This window comes from Mycteria americana, chromosome Z, assembly GCF_035582795.1.
Source record: "Mycteria americana isolate JAX WOST 10 ecotype Jacksonville Zoo and Gardens chromosome Z, USCA_MyAme_1.0, whole genome shotgun sequence".
Taxonomy (NCBI): Eukaryota; Metazoa; Chordata; class Aves; order Ciconiiformes; family Ciconiidae; genus Mycteria; species Mycteria americana.
Window position 1 is genome coordinate 15,247,469 of NC_134396.1, and position 21,563 is coordinate 15,269,031.

Genomic DNA, 21,563 nt, shown 5'->3' on the forward strand with positions numbered 1-21,563 from the left:
TATTACCCGTTGATGTGTGGATTGGGGGATTATTTTTAATAGACTGGCTTTGCTGGGCAAGAAGAGGCTGTGTACTTAGGGGTATTTATCGTGATGCCGCTCAAGGTGACCTGGCAGCTGTGCAGGAAGGACAATTTTAAACTGGTGGTGGCTTCTTCATGTCAGGAACTGCCCTCGGAGAGGAAACGCGAGGGGCAATGTTTAACGAAGTGGCTTTCTTGAGGTACAGGAGTCCTTATAGGGAAATGAAGAACATGAAGCATGTTTTGGTTTTTATTTAAGCTGTATAAAGGCATGGGGCAGCCATGAGGCGAAGATGGATGGATGCTGTTGACTGCGTGGCCTTCCTTGGAACCAAGAGCTGCTGGCAGGCTGGGGAGCAAGAAGAACGCTTCTAAGCTGCTCTACTTGGCACACGGGAGCCCCATGAGCAGATAGGAGGTAGATAAAGCTATTACATTAAAACTTCAGAGCAGCTCAGTCACCATCTGGTGCCAAACAGGCGCGTGTGTGTTTCTAACTCGGGGACAGGTCCAAGTGGCAGAGGCTCGCACAGGCGGCCTGCGGCTGGGACGGGCCCCTCCCGGCCCGGGACCGGGCGAGCGGGGCTTTCCCGCGGGACCCGGCCCCAGGGCAGCGGGGACCCCATCTTGTGCCAGCCCGCCCGAGGTGCCGCGAACGGCGGCGGCGAGGGAACAGCTGCGGCGCCACGGGGAGGGGAAGGGGGGGCGAGGGCGAGGCGGGACTCCCAGCCGCCGCGGGGTAGGGACACGGGGCGGCCCCGCGACGGGGGACACGGCGGAGGAGCCGGCGGGGGACCCGCCCGAGCCGCGCACCCCCTTCCGCCGAGGCAGGAAGAGGAGGCGGCGGAGGCGGAGGAAGAGCAGACCGCGGGCGGCTGACGAAGGCCGCGGCGGCACCTCTGCCTCTGCCCCCGCCTCCCCCGTGAGCCGGTCCTGCCGTGACGCCGCGGCGCGCAGGCGCAGCAGCTCCCGACGGTGTTGTATCCGGCCGGCGCCTTTTCTCTCTTCCCCCTCCTGCCTCTCCCCGCCCGCCCCTCCCTCCCTCCCTCCTCCCCTCCCTCCCGCCTCCCAGAGCCGCCGCGGTCGGTGCCGCCGCCGCCGCCGCCGCCGCCGCCGCTGCCACCACCGCCACCACCACCACCGCTGCTGTGCGCGCCCTCCCCGCCCCCTGTGCGCCCGGCCGGCAGCGCCTCCGATCTCCCCGGCTGCCCCATGAAGCGATGGCAGCGGCCAACTTCGGCAAGATCCAGATAGGGATCTACGTGGAGATCAAGCGCAGCGATGGTCAGTGGGGCAGGGGCGGCGGCAGGGGCCGGCCCGGCGGAGCGGCCGCAGACCCCGGCCGGGCGCCGCCGCCCCGGTGCGCGGCGCGGGGGGGCGGGGAGAGGGCTGCGCGCGGGGCCCATTGTGTGCGCGGGGCCGGGGAGTGGCCGGGCCTGGCGCGCGCTGCGGTTGTCAGGGGAGCGCTGGCGCTTGCCGGCGCAGGGCGGTTGCGCGGGGCGCGAGCGGCGGTGGCGGCCGCCGCTGGGGACGGGGAGGCTGCGGCAGGGCGGGGAGGGGCGGCGACGGGGTGGGGGGCTGAGGCGGGGGAGGAGGGCGAGGGGCCTGCGGGGAGCAGGGAGGGGGTGGGCTCGGGGGGGAGGGGAAGACGGGAGAGGTGTGAGGTGGGCAGTGGGGCGTGGGGGTGGCGGCGGATGGGGGTGATGAGGGGACCCGGGGGGGAGAGGGGCGAGAGCCCGGGGAGGTTTGGGCAGCGAGGTGGGAGGGCCGGATGAGGCGATGGAGGGAGGAAAGGCCTTTAATGTAAAGAAATAACTTCTTGTTTGCTCTGGCGTATGAGCCGTGCTCTGGAAAAATGACACAACAGTATGCCCTGACAGAAATGCCTCTGGTCAATTCCATCACTTGACAAAAAGCTTGATGATATTATTTCAGATGTTCTTTATGATTAAAATATGAGAAGAGCGCTTGCTATTTATGCCCATGAATTGTTATTTCTCCGTGGGGGATCCAGTGTTTCTCGTCTTGCCCAGCATCTCCTGGCGGGAGGATGCATGGTGCTGTCTAGAAATACACGTGAATAAAGGAGGCGTGTGTGACAGGTTTAGGGTGCTAACTCTTTGTATTTGTCTGGTAGCAGAGAACTGAAATGGGAAGTTCACTGGCTGAATCAATGGCAGGTCACTTGTGACCTCAGCTCTTTAATTTGAGTGGGAATATGTCATCTGTGCTTGGCCTCTGTGAGATCTGCGAAGTCTTCTAAACCGGGGTGGGGTTCTTCTGGGATTTTCTGGAAAGTCTTTTTTTTTTTCTTTTCCTCCAGGGTTGAGGAGCTTGCTAAAGAATAAGCAGATGTTTCTAAGGGAAGAAAGATCTGGAGGTCAAAGGCACTGAAGTTAGCACGGTTTTGTCATGAGGCAGGAAAGAAGCAGCCGACAGTCTTTATGCAGCTTGTCTTTCTGGTGTCCCATACTGCAGTTCAGCCCTACAATGAAGTAACGGTCCGTGTTGGCTGGACACTATGCTAAACCTAACCCCTCAATTTGTGCTTAATGGCTTGCGTGTCACGTGAAGAATCTGATAAGTCTGGCAGTTATTTGCATAATCTCTGCAGATCTCTGCTTGGGGTTTCAGAAAACCTCACCGTAGCAACTTGTAAAGCTGTTTTTCTGAGTGCTGTGTGAACTTCTAATAAATGTTACTGTTTGGTTTGTGTGCCTTTGGAAAATAAGGCATGAGAATGCTTTGCTGTTTTTTTTTTTTTCCCTCTGCAGGGTTCTGCTCACTTCTAATGTCAGAAGTGAGGACAGTAGCTCTTGAACATAATGCTTATTTTCAATACTGTTAACGATTTACATATTTTGCTGTATCACTTACACATGCGATGCAGCACATTAAATGTATTACACATAAGTAGTGTACTAGGGGGAAGCCTTCATAGCAGTTGCTCAAACTGCAGGGTTTTGAGCATTTGTGTTAACTTGGTCCTTGTGTGAGCAACCAGATTGCAGTGTCATACCAGAGTTAGTGGGTCCTGGTTATTGTGAGGTTTTCTTTTTTTTCGTTGGGACTGGAGGAGGAGGCGCCCCGTTGTGGCTCTGGCTGCTGCAGCCTTCTGTCATTCTCTCCCTATTAAACTGTAGGAGAAACTGTCCTAGGTATGTGGGAGGGAGCATTGTGAGAAAGGTGTCGAAGGACAGCCAGCACTAGATTGCATTGCCTTTTAGAAGGTAGGTTTCCAACCTGAGCTGTGGTTGCACAAGCAATGGAAATTGATCTAGCTGCTTCTAACAAGGGGAGGCTCTTGCTGCCTCTGCCTCTGTCAGCTGTGTTGTTCCTGCAAACTCTCCCATCCAGTGTGGCCAATGATTTTTTTTTCTGATGATTTAATACATTAATTGATGATTTGATTCACTAGAAACAGTAGAAAACTTTTGGATGTGCTAGTTTTCTGCAGGATTGTGAGTTCCAATAGCTCACAGAGGGATCTGTGACCCCAACAGTATTGGTGTGTAGGAAATGCATGGCCAGGGTGAAGTAGAGGTCTTCACCTGTGACCTTCTGGTTCAGTAACAGGCATCTACCTGGATCTTTTCTACCCAGAACTGTATCCTAGGTAGAATCAGGGCTGTGTATTATACCAGCTACCCTTGGCTGAAAGCACCATTAAAACCATTCAAGAAACTTTTGGAGAAAGTGGTGTGTTGGTCTGGGCTTTTTTTCACATGTTGTCTTGTCTGTAGGAAGTCCCTTTTTAAAACTAGATATTATTTTGAGAGGTAGGTATAGTAATTCTTTAAGATTTCCTTATTTACCTGTTTATTTGCTGAATCCAGAGAAGAATAAAGTTTTACTTTGTTAATGGGGTCATTTGAAAAAGTATGCGGGTTTTCCCATCTGTCCACCAGTTATGTTAAACACTTTTCTGAATACAGAGCTTTATTAATTCCAGATAACTCTATTTTTCTTTAAATAAAAAGAAAAACAGAGCAGCTTTGTTTTTGGTGAAACATCACTGTTAAAAGTCATACTTGTTCACTACAACACAATTGCAAAGATATGCAAAACACAATAAATGTGAGAATGAGACCAGAACATTCTGGAAAGAAAAGTTGCATATTCTGTCATTTTGACAAGTTCTAATTAGGTTTAAGTGTTTCATGAGAGATTTCTTATAGGACTGAATAGAAAATAGATGTTGTACAAATGAAAGGCATTGTTAGAACTCATGGCCAAAAACACATGAAAACCAGTGTTTGGATAAAACCCAACATTTTCAAGGACTGACGCTGCAGAGCTGCTTGCTGTGTATCTGTTTTTTCTCAGTGGGTAAACATTGGTATAAATGTTGTCTAGTGTTGCAGATAATATTTCCAGTTATAATTGGAATAACTAGTTATGTTCATGTAATGTAAGAGGGTATTAAGCGATCAGCTAGTTTAGCTTTTTAGAATCATTTCTGAAATTTACTACTTATTTCAGTGTAATTTATGTATGTTGCTTGAAATATGCCTTGGTGATCTATCTTGGAAACAGGAAAGAATTTGTTTTAGGTTGTGAGTTGCTAAGAATGGGCTGCATTTCCAGTCTTTAAAATTGTGCCTTATCACACAGAAGCTTAGGGAATTAGAGAGGGGGACAGAAAGTACCTGCGAGACCCGCTGTAATGCTCCTGTCCAGAAGATGCTCCCTGTTGAGGTCTAAATGTGGCCTTTTGTCTGTTTGCAAATTCCCTTTACTCAGGTACTAATAGCCCACTGCTTTATGTGTGAACTTACACATGTATCTCCACTTCTTGTGCATTATGCCATTAATGATGACAAAGACCTATATAAGTACTTGGAGAAAGAATATTTCACTTTGTTTTTTCCATAAATTCAGCCTTTTGCTGAAATAGGATAAATCTCTTACGTCCTGCAGCCCTTTAGTAGGCTGATTGGTGTTTTTCCTTACTTTTTCAGTCCAATTGTGTTCTGTCCATTTTCTCCTCAGGCTGTTCCTATTCTTTCTGTCTTTGCAGATCTGAAATACTACCTAGAAGGACAGAGAAATTAATTATATATTTGCTCATTTTGAAAGCCAGGGGCGGGGAGGAATATAATTCTGATCTCACTGTGTCAGAAATAATGTAACAGGCATGAGGAGAAGGGACATTCTTGTAAGTGGAAGAGTGACTGAAGATTTGACTGAACTTCCAGGAAAGGAAAAATGCTGAATTTTTAGGGATTTACCATCAAATGGTGTAAAAAAGAAAGATCATTAATTTGTGCCCATTTTTTCATAATACAAGAACAGGAGAGCTGTCAGTGTTGGAAAGAGAAAACTTAAAACTGATAAAGGAGAATAGACTACGTACAGTTATCACATGGAGCTTGTTACCAGAAGAGATGGAGGCTAGAAGCATAGCAGAATTTTAAAAAGGATGGTAGGAATACCCAGTTTTACACTAAAAATTTTAAAAATACACCAGCAAGCATAAAAGGTAGTTTCTGTTCTTCCTGCATCTGTAGTTTAAATAACCCCTAACTGATGGGAGGTAGGAAGAAATCTTGCCTGTGGCTGTGCCATTTTGTAATTGCCTACTTATGAATTTTCTTCACTTGTCTCTGAAGCAGCTGGAACTGGTCGTGGTTGAAGATAATCCATCTAGTCCAAAAACCTACTGGCAGCTCCTCTCTCCTTAGGCTTGACAAAACATCACGGTAACTGTTTCTCCTTCAAACACAAACGAGACTAATTTTTGTAATGGTAAGGGCTGTAATTTTTTTCTTTGAAGCCCAACTTCTGTGAAATTGATGTTTCTCAGAGTTGAGAGGTCTGTAGCATCCTCTGTCTTCTGGGTAATCCTGTATGATGATCTTGATCTTTACAAACAACTCCCAATAGCAACAACGATTTTATAGCAGGATAGAAGGCATAACGATACTATAAAAATGCTGTTCAGGTTTGGGTAGTCACCCTGTTTTACAAGCTCTTGAGGATAGATTTAAATGGTAATGTGCTTTTACTCTTTCCTTTGGTGACATACATCTTGTATTTGTTCCCTGTGATTAAGACCTTTTTGTTACCACATTTAAATCATTTGACTCAATTACCTAATCCCTATGTAAGCCATATGGACACAATGTGTCTTTGTCCTTCCATAGTGGCCTGATCACACACAGGGTTTCAAGCGTGCTGTTGCTGGTCAAGCTAATGGGTCCAACATTTAGGCTTACTTATCCGGTGTAGGTTCTCATATTGTTACATCCAGAGTTTCTGGGGTTTGTTCCTACAGAAGCGTTGACCGGGAGGTTGTGTTAAATTTTCTGTGTCCTTTTTGAAATCGCTTTTTAAGCATTCAGCTTTTGTTATGCAGGAAGTGGATTTTCACGGTGACTCGCAGATTCTCAGATATTTATGTAGGCCTTCTGTATTTTGTATAAATAGCTTTTGAATGACAAGAGTTGAGTCCTAATCTTCAGAGAATCTTCTCATCTTTGTTCCATAAGTGTGTTTAATACAGCATTACATACTGGCAATAATGTCTTTAGAGCTGTATGTGGCTACTAGGATTAGACAGCTTGTATTGCATGTTTTTTCCCCTCTAATCATGTCGTGGGGGAATCTATCCTTTGTTTCTGTTTGGTAGGTAAAGTTATTGCTTTCCACCCACTCTCTATGATGGCCTGTTGCCTGTGCCCAGTTTTACTTGTTTTTTCTTCTTATGGCTCTATGAACTGAAGACTGTGCCATGCTGCTATGGCACCAAGCACAGCTTCCCATCTTGTCGAGATGGGACGAGACGATAAATCATTGGGAAGAGGTCGTGCCTGACTGAAGAGTAATGTCCTTGCAAAAGTATCTCTTTCTGTTTGCTCTAGAAGATAAATTATCTTTTTGACTTCTTTTAATACATCCACTTACCATAGGACAATGTAGAGAAATGAGTATGAAGTATGTGCTGGGTGAGCTCCTTTCCTGGAGCACAAAATCTGTAGTGTATTTGTTGGCTTAACATGGAATGTGCCACTGTGATTTTTTGTGCTTGAGGAGTAAGTAACAGAATGGAGTAAATTTGCTTCCTTGTTTTGTTCTTCCTTAAGGTCTTCCTTTTTAAATGTTTACTGCTTATATTGTAAAGTGTGATTTTTTTTTTTTTTTAAAACTTTTTTCCCATCTTATTGTTTGTTGGGTTGTCTTGCCTTCCTGTACTGTATGACTGGACTTGGGATCAGGAAGAGAATGCTGTGGTCAACCCATGGTGAGCACTCAAATGTGATGTTCACTATAATTGTTCACAGAATGTTTAGTCCCTAGAAGAAAAGAATTCAATGACTTCTGGTAAATTAAAGGTTTATGTTAACTTTTCAGAGTTAAGTTAAATTACAAATGTAATGCAAAAAGTAAGATACAGAAGTCCACAGTAAGGACTACCAAGCAGTCTTGACTTTGTCCAGTAGTGAGAATGTGTAGTAAACAAATTATATGGTCAGGCATGACGGTGTTTGTAATTTAAAACTGAAGAGTTTTTAAGAAGACATTGGATTTTAATAGTCAATTTCTCATTATGCCTCTGTAGGATAGTTAAAATTATTTGGAAGTGTAGATGCTTTCAATGCGTATTTCCAGATGTAGGGTAAAAGGTTTTTATGGAGCTGCAAGACAATTTTTGTTGTATCTGTTCATCTATTTCAAAGCCATGAACAAGCTTTCAGGTATACGAACAGTTCTTCTTGCTTGCTTGAAGGCTTATCTATGTTTTCCAGTTTTACCACTTGTGTCCTTTCAGAAGTCTTTTTATTTTTTTGGAGGGAATAGTTACAGTTCCTTCTAATGTAATTGTTTTTAAATTTGCTTGCAGTTGTATGTTCTAAACCTCCACGTTTTATTGTGACTTGGTATTTGAGGTTTTATTTAAATTGTTCTCAATACTGAACTGAACGTAGACACTAAAACAAATGTTCCGAGATATATTGTTTGGATCAATTTTTCCTGGGTTTTGGTAGAGATTTTTATACTTACATAAGACTGTTAGACACTCATCATAATTAAGTTAGCTACAGTTAATTTTGACTGTTGGTGTGGTTCCACAGCTGTTTAAGATGTTTAACTCTGGGCTGCTTTTGTCTGTCCACTGCACCTGTGTTAGTTTTTAGTTAGATGTGTTGTAGGGAAGGGAGGGAGGGAGGGCAGGGAGCTAAAACTATGGTAATCCAGATGTAGATTGTCTTAAACTGCTGTTAGCTATATCCTCAGATCTGCTCATACTGTGTATGTACAGGCACATGTGCTGCTGCTTCTTTTTCTGTCTTCATTCCTTTCCTTAAAAAGTTCACAGTTTTATATTGCTGTTTGAGTAATATTTTTTTATTTTCACTCGAAGAATTAAAAAGCCTGTAGTTTGCTATAGCGTTCCAATATAGATAGGTGATTGACCTGATTTTCCTACACCTTTGACCTCTGCAAAGGGACGCTTTGAATTCTGTAGTAAGTGTTTAGGCTATGAGACAGTACTGGCAGTGTCTGATACCCTGGAAATGCAATTTGTTCATGTCCCCAGAAGGTATGATGATAAACAGGTCAGTTGTGGCTTAAAACATCCATCAACCATTGATCTACTAGAAGTCGGTGAAGTACACCTGCCATGTTAAATGCTTTTCTCAAGTGGAGCCACCATTGGAGGCAGAACAGGGGGCTAGATGTTCTTCTCTTGTGCCACTCTTCTCCATGCCTGGTAGTTGCTCCTGGGAAACAGAGCAGCCACAGGTAGTAGTTCTCTGGGAGGGTGTTACAAAGATGACATTCCCATTTCCCTGTTGAAAAGTGTTCTGTGGAGTTAATTTTGCTGTCTTTGAATTTGGTCATTGCTAAATATGTAAAACTAGATTTTACATCTGTTAGACAAAAGGTAATAAAGCTGTGTGAAAAATTACATTAGAATTACCTTTCCTAGAAAAGAGAATGAATTTATCAGGCTTGTGCTTACTAGTTTTTTTAATGTGTGTAGTGCACTGAATCATTTACGTGAGCAGAACACACATAGAATACTTGATGACTCTACTATTACAGTCTAAATTCAGTTGTTTTATGTTGCTAGGAACCCAAGTTAATTTTAGAATTGCTTAGTTAAAAGGAGTAAGTAGAGGTTCTTGAAGATAACCCTGTAAAACTCTGTAAAACTTTGTGACGTTTTAAAAAATTTGACTTATCAGATAGATTTAGTAATTAAGCCACTCGATCAGGTTTTTTGCTTTTTTTTTTGGAACGGGGTCTTGTTTAGCAACAGAGTCTGATCTTGCATTTGACTCTTGAGAAAGAAGACTGGGGGATTTTGCTGCTTAAAGGCTTGAATATGGTAGTTTAGTTTCTTATTTTGCTTTATTAAAATAATATGCTTTCAGTATAGCTTATTATTTTTACCTAGTGGCAGTTGTGGTTGCATCAGGCATAAGCTGCTTTTAAGTTTCCCAGACTTGTAAAGGGAACTGTCTGCTGCATTCCTTGTCCCTTCTGCAACACTGACACTGTAAAACTAATTCTCCAATCCCAAACAGTAACAAAGTGACTTCAGGTTACTTGCATATAACAAAAAATCTTTTGCTTTGTTTTCATTTTTATCAATGGGTGGTCATGCTTTTCACATAGGGGAATGTTACTTGCTTTCAAGTTATCAGTAATCCTATTGAAGCTTTGTCAAGTGTAAGTTTGAGTTTCTCATGGCTGCCATCAGGCACTGACAGCTCTGTGTAATTGCAGGTATCAGAAGTGTGAGTATTTTCAGTCTTTTCTGTTACTTACAGCATAGTATGTTAAGAGTTGCCTTCAATGGATGAACACACTGAATGTGTGAGTGGAGGGAGGTGGAGCGTGGGCTTTATTTAAAGCTTTCTCTTTAGAAGCAAGGTGTGCCCTTGCAGAGTTTGGCTCTAGAATTTTTGTTGCACAGTGCTGCACCTTTGCAGTCACTAAAATGTGCTACTTTCCCCTTGTGGCTGAACTACATAGAGAGTTTGAGGTGTATTTCCGACTGATCTATAAAAGTGTTTGCTAGAGATGAAGGTATGCATAATGATGCGGTGATGAGGATCTCTGGCTCTAGGAAGAGGGCAGTGGAAATGAATTCAGTTTGAAAAGCACATGCACACTTAGATTTTGGAATACTCCAAGTTTCTGATTCAGTTTTGGGTTATGTTTGCATATTCTTCTACACTTTTATGAATTGAACTTCCCAGTTCATTTTGACATTTTAATAGGATAGGAATTCAGGTGGTGATGAATGAGGTGACTATAAATCACAGCCTGATGATTTTTAAGTTACAATAAGCTTTCATCAAACACAGAGAAGAATTAAAATATTACTTCAAGTTTTCTTCTTGGTTTGAGCTTTTGGAACCATGTTAAGATAAGGGTAAAATACAGGCTTTAAACTTGTATGAGAATAAAGGCTTCTGACTTTTAACCAGGAGCAACAGTTGGCAGCTCTGTAATGAATTAAGTAATGGTAAATAGTCTTACTAAAGGTAATATTGTAAAGTAAGGGAAATGAAAGGAAAACCCAAACAACAAAACACCATTTGACAGGGTGGGTCTTGAAAGGCAAATGGTACCATTTGAAAACATCTATAGAAGGTGCTGGTAGAAATTTTCTGGGTGATGCAAGAAGCTATTGTTTCTAGGCTACCGTCAGCTTCAGAGAAAGTAGAGAAAATAATGAAAAGGAGGTCTTTGCTATTTATTCAAGCAAAAAACAAAATGAGAAAGGGGAAAGGGAGAGAGAAGACTGGCCAAGTCATCTCAATCTTTTGGCAGAGGGTATTCACCACATTATTGAATCCACCACAATCTTAAATCCTGTTGCTAAAAAAATTTCAACAACCACTAAACCCCAACACTGTTTGAAAGAGATACTTGACTGAATCTACTTTTGCTCCTACATACCACAACTGTATTGAAATTTATACTGAACATGGAGGACTTTGATTTGTAAAAGTATATAGCAAAGTATTCTGGAGAGGAACTTTCATAAGCAGTTTTAAAAGATTTTAAAGAAGCTGCCTGCAAAATTGTTCTAAAGGACTCCAAGGAACTGCTGACTAAATGTGCAAAAAGATGTCAAATTATGTTCAGTTTTACAAAACTAAAAAAATATATATAAGAAGACATTGAACTATTCCTGCAACTTTTTTACAAGTTGTCAACTCATAGGAAAGATGTGAATGTCATTACCAGGAATTGAATGAAAACCTTCACTTATGCAGTGGCAGTAAAAGAAAAACGTGACAGAGGACAGAAAATACTATCATGGCATACATTAATGTCTTGTTCTCATTTGAATAAAGTTTGCAGCTCTGATTGCTTAATCTTCCTTAAATCTGAGAACTGGAGGGGGTTCATATGGGCCATGAAAGGGACCAGTGGGTGGAAAACCTCGCAGGAATGTTGAAAATGGGTGGATTATTGTTGTTTTGGCTTGGGTTTTTTTACAATTTAGATGGGAGATTGCTATGTGAATATATGACAATGAAGATTACTTTATGAAAAGCAAATGAAAACTTTTTTCCCCTCCCTCTTTATAAGACTTTTACTGAAATTGGAGAATGTGAATTTTTTTTTAAAAGCTTATGAAGGTTTCTGCCTTTATGGAGGTTCCTCTGTCTCCTTAAAGTATGCTCACCACTACTATAAGAAGTACCCCAGTGGATCTGACCGATGGTTCATGTAGCCCAACAGCGGTAGGAGAGGCTATTTAGGGAAAGCAGGTCAGCCTTGCCACTGTCCTCAGTCTTTCTCTTCCCTGAATATCCAGAATTATATCTGGGATATTAGAAGTACAACTCTGCCTAGTCCTGTTACATACCCATTTATAGATCTATTGTCTGTGAATTTATTGAATACCTTTGTGACCCAACTTACACTGTCTGCCTCCACAACCTCTTGTGGAAGCAAGATCAGGAAGTTCCTGCTTGCTGCATAGAAAAGTACATTATTACTTTTATCTGCCTGAAACCAACGTGCCTTAAGAGACTACTCCGAGCTTTAGTGTTGCAGGATTTAGTGAATAACAGTTTCCAATCATTTTGTCCTTTATGGCTGTAAAGCATAACCAAATCCACCTGCAGTCTTTTCCTCAAAAGTGAGCAATCTCACCCACCTTAATATCTTCATTCTCTTCATCTTCTTAGTTGTCCTTCTCTTTACCTCCTCTAATTCTGCTGCATCTTTTTTGAGGTGTGAAGACTGGTGCCACAATACTTGAGATGTGCATGTACTAAAGTTTTATTTATAGTTTGAAAATGACACTTGCTTTTATTCTTTAGCTTCCCGACAAAGGCCAGTGTTTTACTGGCTTTTTTTGTTGTTGCAGTTGCACGTTGAGTCAATGTTTTTAGAGAACTGTAAGTGTTAACTTAAGGATCCCTTACCTGAGTTGTAACTTCTAGCTCCAGTTTCAGTATTGTGTACCCATAAATTAGATTATTTTTCTCTGGGTGCATTATCTTTCTTTTGTCTATGTAGAAGCTCATCTTTCACCTTTTTGTGTACTCCCTTCTTTTTGAGAGGCCCTTTTGAAGTCATGGCATCTGACTACCCAAAAAGCTGTGTTGCCAAAGGATCAGACCCCAAATTTAGTGTAATTCAGAATGTAACTGAACACCAGACTGGAAAATGATGTGTAAGTTTCTAGCTAATGTTTTGAAAGGCCTGTATCATAAAAGAAAATAGTGCTTCACTTTCCGAGTCCCCTCCTTCATTAGCACTTGTTTGCATGTAATCTTCTTGTACAGAGGATTGAAGTATTTCATGGTTTGGACTGTTCTGCTTGTGAATTTATCTTGCACCTCATTTTAGTCTAGCGTCCTGGTACCATGATCGTTCTCATTGCACATGTACTAGTTCACTTCCAGGCTCCCATCTGGAGTGAACCAGATGACCTGCCTCCTATAGGAAACCTAAACTTCCTTGACTAGTTCTTGAGAAGAGACCTGAACTGCATCATTTTCGCTATCACTGCTTGGACAGTCCTTCTGCATTTTAGTAAGCATCACACTTTCATATTCTCATGCACGTCCCTGGGCGTGCAGCACATGCTCGTGTTTGTGCTCTAAAAGCACTATAGTGGGAGGCTGCAATGCAGTTTTCTCAATTCTGTGTAGGTCTAGGTGAATAACCATAACATAATCACAGAATTCTGTGATTCTGTGAATAACCATAAAAAAAAAATTAAGAGGTCTTAGGGCTCTAGGCATGCCACTTGGGACCACAGTGGTGGACCTATACAAGCATTTCAGTTCAGATCAAGAATGGACTTTGGACATGTATCTTCTGATCATCCCGTGTGTCCTCATGCTATGCTTTAGTTTGTTTTGAAAGTGGCTTTGGAGCACACTAAATTCCTTTTGGATGAAATTTAGCTGGAGGGTACACTCCAAATATGTACATGATGCACTCCCACAAGGTGTGTTCAGTCTGTGGACTAGACACCCCCCCAGACCCCTCCAAAACACGCGGTATGAATGTCTGATCCCCAGCACCACCTGCTTTGCTCTGCAGATCTGCTCCTGTTGCAGTACACTGCTTGCTACCATAGGCACAGCTGAGGGATCTGGATTGAGCACTAAGTGCTGTAGTTGTGAGCAATGTGCCATGAAAGGTGCTGTCCCAGGGCTGTTGTGGACATGAACCAACTGGTACCAGTTGTCTTAGGGTTTCTGTCCATGGTGTGGTCTGGAAAAAAGGCATGGAGGTGATCTCCAGGACTTGAGGTTTTTCTGTTACAACCTAGAACTGTGTGATGCTTGAGAATGAGAAGTTTGGTCATGGTCATGCCATGTTTCAGTAAAAGCATGGCACAATCTAACTTGACAGCAAGTGATAGATCCTCATAGGAGTTGCCTCCTTTCCCCATCAAAAAAAGAAAGACCGTTGTGGTACCCCATGACAAAACCAACATAACTGAATAAAAGGATTTTAGGTGATGGAGCAATTAGCCATCACATTAACATCAATTTCGGAAGTGATTACAGCTCACCTGCTTGATTTTGCACTAAAACAAGGGGAAAAATTACAAATCTAGTTGAAGCATTCTAGGAACGTACAGTGCCTTGACTAGAAGTAGTAGCAAACAGCGGAGGACAGATGCTGAAGTGCTTCTACTCTCTGTGTTCCAGACTAGTGTCCTAGAGGTGGAGCAGGTAAATGCGGTGCTGAGTCCTGGAGCTGAGTGAGTGCGGGGTGACCTGACCTGAGCTTGGCCCTGCTGGGGTGTCAGTGTGGGAGAGGCTTTGCGCAGCTTTACTGGTATTGACCCATTATGAGGGTCAGCCATAAGTTTCTCTGAATTTCAGTAAAATGTTTCGCAGAGTCTGCAAAGTGATTCAGATGAAGTTTAATACAAGAACGGTAATGCATTTAAGACAGGTGATGATAGCGTACCTAATAATTTTGACCTAACAGTGTGCCTCTGGGATCAGTTTTGGGACTGGCTGGCTGGTTTTTCCCATCCATTACAGTTATTCATTCCTGCTCGTAACACAGAAAGTAACATTGCTCTTGAGAAACTCCATTACTATGGGAGTGGGAGTATCATCTCTGTGGAGATGTATATCATGCAGGAAGATTAGGAAGTATGGAGTGAAACAATGGGGATAAAACGTGGCACAAAGTAAATGTGCTTTTGCTATAGATTGGGAGATCATAAACTATAAATGACAGGAGAAAAACCTTGATATTCTAGTTAATCACAAAAGTGTGGACTATCAGGGTGAAGTGGCAAGGAGAAAAGTGAGTGCAATTTCAGAATTACTGTTGTGTGGCAGTGAGTGCTCCTGTGGAGAGCAGTCTGGAGCTCCTGTGGGATATTGCACCTCATCCTGGTTGACAATGTCAGAAAAGGAGATAATCCTAAAAGACTGAAACAGGTAGAGCTTGTTGTGAAACAGGTAGAGCTTAGCCCCAGCTGGCAATTAAGTACCACACAGCCGCTCACTCACCCTCATCCCCTGGTGGGATGGGGGAGAGAATTGGAAAAGCACAAGTAAGAAAACTCGTGGGTTGAGATAAGAACAGTTTAATAATTGAAATATAATAATAATAATAATAATAAAAATTGTAATGAGAAGGAAACCAACAAGAGAGCGAGAGAGGAACAAAACCCAGGGAAAAAAAAACCCAAGTGATGCAACTGCTCACCACTCGCTGACCGATGCCCAGCCCATCCCTGAGCAGCGATTGCTGCCCCCCAGCCAGCTCCCCCCAGTTTCTATACTGAGCATGACAACCTATGGTATGGAATAGCCCTTTGGCCAGTTGGGGTCAGCTGTCCTGGCTGTGCCCCCTCCCAGCTTCTTGTGCACCCGGCAGAGCACGGGAAGCTGAAAAGTCCTTGACCAGTGTAAGCATTACTGAGCAACAACTAAACCATCAGGGTGTTATCAATATTATTCTCATACTAAAATCCAAAACACAGTCTTATACCAGCTACTAGGAAGAAAATTAACTCTATCCCAGCCCAAACCAGGACAAGATAGGCTCACTGTTCTTGTACAGGTGTGTTTGTACAAGCTAGAAAAGAAAGCACTCAGTATAAATGACTGTGAACACATGTAATCTGTAAAAAAGTTTGTATGTGTTGACAGCAAGGTACTAGTGCAGCTTTCTGGCATGAATAGCAGAGGCAGACCACTTAGTAACGTAAAGGTGAAACGTATTCAGTTTATTGAAGAGTTTCTAGGAGATTTATGGTAGTACATATCTAATAAGATTGGACAGGTGCTTCCTTCCAAGTATCTTTTTCTGTGGCTAAGTTGTATGTGGAGAACTTATCTGCTCTTAAAAATGATAGGATGACTGGCACGGTACAGCTGAGATAACTTGCTGATAAATATCTAAATATCAGTGCATTTGTTGGCCATCACGATGTGATGCTTTATGAATTGAGCTGCTTTAGAAACAAGTCTCCTCTCCTGCTCTGACACTGACACCTACAGAGGCAAGATGTAGCTCTAGCTTCTGAATACTATGGTGGTGAAATACTCTTGATAAGTTTTTGTGAAGCCAGTGGGTGGGCTGCCATTGATTTCACTGGCAATTGAAGCTTCTGAAAGCAAATAAAGGGAAGATGTTTTAGGAGGAGCTCACTAATGTGAAATAATGCCCTTTGAAATGTGCTCAAAAGAGTATTAGCTCCCCAACCCCAAAAGAAACTGGATCTACCTTGAAGGGAAGTAAAAAACCAAAGTGTTCCTCTAACTGGGGAAACCACAGGAAACTTGTTTTGAATGTAAGGGGAGATTTTACAGATTGGCTTGCAAAATGAAAAGTCAGCAGAAAAACCCAATGAATCACAATGTGAAAAGATTGGAGACTTGAGAATTACTAGAGAAGTAAAAACCGTAACAGCAGCGCTGGGATGTAGCTCTAGGTAACTGCTTTAGAGATGGTGCATCGGTGTGGACAGCTAACAAGTTCAGCTAGACTGAGCACGACGAATTATAATTTAGTGGTTTGGGGTGGAGGGGCTTGTTGGTGTTGAATGCAAGGGGAACCAAAAAGTCGCTTGTGTGCCATTTGCTGTATGAGGGACATTAAATGTGCTGTTGGTATTTTGAAGGTAAATATTATACACAGTTCAGTGGTATGTCTATGTGTTGTTTTTTTCCCCCCTCCTCATTTGTTAGTGGACTGTCAGTAAGATCTGTGAACTTTGCTTTTCTAAAGCACTATGTTTGATTGGGTTTTGCACAGAGGTTAGATACATATCTTAGATAGGGATTTTTCTGAGTTTGGTAGCTTTCTAGATGGGGGCAAGAGTAGATTAAGTTCAATTTTAATTCAAAGCTGAAATATACAGGCAGATATGGGAAGCTCAATTTGGGTAATGTTAGTTTCTGTTCTCAAAATCCTCGTCTGTTATGTTGTAGAGGTTTACAGAGATCGTAAAATGTGGTTGTAACATGCTTGTCATTTGAAGGACTTGGGTAGTGCTGTGATAGTTTAGAGAATAAAACAAAATGAGTTGGTAGCTAGGGATCATCCACAAAAATAAATATTAAAATGTATCTTTCATTAAAATTATATGGCTTTTTTTAATATTTAAGAATTTGGTTTAGAAATATGGCAGGTACTGTGTATGTTTAGTGACCCATTTGACAGTGTGATGACAGTATAACTAAGGTAACAGACAAGATAATAAGGACGGCTGGCAAAACCAAAATAAATCTATATGATTAAATAAAACAAAACTAAAGCCTAACTGTGGTAGATACAAAGAAAATAAAAGCCTATTTGTTGGTGGATAAATGAACCTTTGAAACAAAATTAAATCAAATATGGTTAGTGTTGTGGAGAAAGAAACATCTGTCACTAGTAACTGCCGTTTTTTCCTTGGGGGATTAGCAGCAGGACTGTCTGTGTAGCGCAGGGAGGACCATGACAAGCACTGATTGCCTGAATACGGATGTCGGCACAGTTGACATTACTGGAGACACTGAACCTGGAATTATCTTTTTCCTTGGGATTTTTTCCTTGAAGTTTGGTATAGGCATTGTTTGGTGAGTGGAGGATTATTTTTCACCTCCCTGAGCTCTGTGAGAGCAGGAAGGGCCTTCCACCAGGGTCGCCAGGATTGGAGCCCGTAGCACAGGAAACAGTTTTCTGGACCATGTTAATTCTGGTAAATGCTGGTTCTGGATTTGCAGCCTCATGTTTCTCCTTTTTTTGTATATGTAACTTGGGGTTTGTATTATTTTTAAAAGAGAGTGAAGAAAATTCTACTTTTCGCAATTTTAATTTTTGAATATGAAGTGGCAGAAGGTGAAGGTCTATCATGTCCAGGTGTCTCTAGATAAGGTAACACTCATGTTAGTCCCTCACGAACGTGATTAGGAAAATCATGCGTATTTCACAAATGCCTCTTACAGTCCTTTAAGGGATGGGTAACTTCTGTTGCAGTGGTCATCCTCAGGAAGGCTCTGTAGCAGATGCTAAGTTTTAGTATGTTTTTACATTCATCTGTGAAACATCTACTGTTGATGCATTTAGAAAAGCTAAGAGCTCATCTGATGGACCGCTGCCTGAGCTAATGTAACACATTTGTGCTCCTAAAGAAGTGGCAAGTTCAGAGCATGTAACATAAGCTGTGAGTTTCCTTTACTGAATGTTGGGTCTGTTAACGTTGCCGTAGCCTGGTCCTGCTAAAAATAATTGCCTCGGTTTGAGCTGACATGCTTACACAACTGTATGATGGTCATAGAGTAATGCTGCTGGGCAGGGTCCTGCTGCTGTTTTTGGGGGAGGAATGAGAGGGTCTTAGTGAAAATTAAGAACCTTTCTTCTCCATAGCCTGATCCAGAGCCTGTGTGTAAATTTTTAAGTATTATGGCTCAAAGATATTTCTAAGACTTCGTGAAACTTCTGCATGAGAAGTGCGAGTACAGTGTCTTTTGGGGTGGGTGCACTTTAATTATGTGGAAGGGTGGGGAAGTCTGTGGTCTTTTTCCAGCCTTATTTCTTGAGTCACTTGGGAGAGCGCAAAGAGATTTGAGTCACATGTCAGCCAGCACTTTAGCCCAGACTGTAATTTAGAAATCACCGACCCATATTTAACACTGATAACTTATGTTTCTGAAAAGTATTAGGAAGATGAAAAGGCCATGGTTTTAGTACTGTCATTGATCACTGTGTCAAAATTGTGGTGGTTTGGAGAAGTTTTGCAGGTAGAAAATATTCAGTTTGTTTAGAGGAAAGGATCTAAGTACAGCTTGGTATTTGCGATCAGTTGGCACTGCTACCTAGGTTGAGGGTTAGTTAAAATGTTTGATTTAGTCCTGATTATTTGCTTTTGCTGTTGCTTCCTAAACCTTTTTCTGCACAACTAGCTACCCTAAGGACTCTTACAATAGAGGGGATTTATCTGGTATTTCTGGAGATGTTTATGCTTGCTTTCTTCTGTTTGTCAAATGTTCATCAGAGGACTAGGAAGAGGGGGAATGGAGAGTTGATGTTCTTCACTCGTATTGATTAGGGTGAGAATATTGTAACGTGTATTTAAGGTAATTGTAAAGTGTTGGCTTCACATACATTTATGTTGTCTTACTGTCATATTTGCAGTGGTATTTTCTGCATGATCTAGTCAGTAGGAGGTAAGCCAGATGTCACATGCTGTATGACAGAACATATTTATACAAATAATAGCCTTTTCAAATAACTGCTCCATTAGTTTTGAGCCCTATAGCAATGGAACGACTTCCCAGAAAAAGTTTTGCCTGTGATGTGAATTCTAATCATGTGAGGAGAGTCACTAGAAATTAAAGAAACGCTGAGTGAAGAGTCAGTATATCAGCACTATGGCTCTACTTTCCTCTTGTTTTTGAGATGTGTGTGAAGACAGTCTTTCTCGAATCACTTGTTCCTTTTTCACTTTGTCATAATGCACATCCATGTTTACATGGACATGTTTACATTTCACATTTTGATACCAACTCTAGAAAATACACCAGAAATCAGGGACGTTGCCTTCAACCACTCTCTGCAGATTGATTTGGCTCTTATGCTTTAGCATTTGCAGCTTGGTCTTGTTTTATATGCTAGACAAGGTTTATGCCAGCCTAATTGGTTGCTGGCATTCCTGAATTTCACAGCTGCTGTATTCAGCTGTGTACTAGAAAAATATAATGGAATACTGTTTGCAGAGAGCAAGAGGCAATTGTAAAGATGTAAATGTGCTTTCTGGCAGTTCAATAACATGTAAACTTTTAGTAACACGAAGAATTTTTAGGAACGAATTGTATGGGTACATTGCCAGTTTAAACATTATAGTATACATTTTCTATTTAAGCTGAGAGTATTTGGAAGATGGACATAACTTTTATTTTTGCTAGTGTTTTTTTTAATTCAGTCCTGACTTTCTTGGCCAGGGAATGGATGAAGTCTGGCACAGAGACGGAAGATTTATCGTGATTCTTTTGTTACAGCATGCTGGCTTACTGTGTTTGTGACACTGTTCAGTATTTTCTATTCATTCATGAGCCTGCTTTGATCTCCTTTCACTTGTTATGGCAAAGATTAAACCTTTTTTAATTATTATTCGTTCTCTGTCAAATGAAATAGAGCACAGGAGCAAGTAATAGGACTTATATGATAGCTCTGTGAGTAATACAGTATTACAGGTTTTAGCTGTGAATAGTGCTTTTCTTCAAAATTTATAAAATTTGGTAAGATACTAAAAATTATTATAATATTGTATAGAATATGTTTTTCTAAACTTACATTTTTCATATATCATTTTTCTCTTTATCTGGGATTGACAGCTGGGGCAAGCCTTAAAACAGTAGCAGAAGATTATACCAATGTAAGCCTGAGGAGTCTTCCAGTTCCCACAGTTTTTGTGTCCTTGCATCCCAGCATGCTCTTTGTAGAAATGGCAGGAGTGGCACTGCTGCAGGAAGACAGTGGCTTCTGTTGCTGCTTTGCTGATGGACCAGATAGCTAATTGAAACAGTTCTACAACAGGGTGTTCTTGCACAAAATTAAGTCCCTGGAGGTTATTAAATGCAGAAAAATTAATGGAGAGGTGCATAGAGGACCTTGCACAAAGAAAACGTGCACAAAAATGCTAGTCCAAGGAAATAAGGTGCGAGAACATCGTGCGTGGCGAGCCTGCTTCAGCCCAGCCACCAGCAGAATTCGGGTAGGGTCCCGGGGGCAGGATGTGTGCCTGCACAACATCCTTTGGGTGAGGGGAAATGGAGGAACGAGTGCCCGCGCGGAGCGAAGGGCATGGCGGTGGTCCCTGCCCACGCATCTCCTGGCAGCGCATCCATGGGGGATGCAGGCCAGGCTGTCCCAGCAGAGCAGGCAGCTGGGCCGTCCGGGAGAATGGTGCTCAGGAAGCACAAACGGAAGAGTTTGTTCAGTCAAAACACAGGTCAGGGAAATAAAAGCTAGCGAATGCTAGAGGAAAGGAACGGGAGGCTTTTTTTTTTTTTTTTAAGTAAAAAAACTACTTAACCTTCTTTAGTGGTGGAGTGAATCTTATGCTTTGGGCAAGGACAAGCGCAGAGGTTGTAAATGTGTATGTAATGTATGTTGGCGGCGAGGTGAGCACCGCAGATGTGAAAGCATTGCTGCCCAGGGGTGCCGGCTGCTCTGCGAGTCCCCCGAGTGCTATGCTGTGCCTGAGTTTCAGTTAGTCTCTTCCTCTGCACATTATGTTAGAGTACACAGATTTGGTGTTACCTTCCATGACTCTTCCCCGTAGTCTCTCTTCTTGCTTAATTTTATCTAGGTGTGAATGTTTAGGCAGCCTTTGCAATGAAAGCAATATTGACAGTATACATTTGTTACTTGCGCCATTAGGTGAGATAATTTGGGATATCGGTCAAGGTTTTTCTTCCTTTCTGTCCCTCAGCAGGCCGTAAGAGGCATAGACTGTATAAAACCTTAGCTTTGGAAAACTGTCAAATTATGACTGAAATGGCTAAAGCAGAAGTTTGAAACAATCAGCGGAGGAGAAAACTGGAGTGAATTTGGGAGGTTGGGATCTTTAGGAAGGGAGAAGAG

The 21,563-nt window shown here is 42.3% G+C and overlaps 2 protein-coding genes across 7 annotated transcripts in view; both read left to right on the forward strand.

Annotated features, from left to right (window-relative positions):
• The window catches only part of IPO11 (importin 11), a 268,429-nt gene that overhangs the window by 102,518 nt on the left and 144,348 nt on the right, over nucleotides 1-21,563 (forward strand). The gene's annotated exons all lie outside the window — the stretch shown is intronic.
• Nucleotides 1,117-21,563, forward strand: part of KIF2A (kinesin family member 2A) — a 58,983-nt gene continuing 38,536 nt past the window's right edge. For 3 of the 5 annotated variants that reach the window (XM_075488738.1, XM_075488736.1, XM_075488733.1), the window contains exon 1: nucleotides 1,139-1,307. In XM_075488738.1, coding sequence (XP_075344853.1) covers nucleotides 1,244-1,307 — 64 coding nt within the window. In that variant the 5' untranslated portion in view covers nucleotides 1,139-1,243. Of the gene's footprint in view, nucleotides 1,308-5,635; nucleotides 5,772-21,563 lie in introns of all 5 variants that reach the window. The other 2 variants (XM_075488734.1, XM_075488737.1) reach the window with 2 other exon arrangements.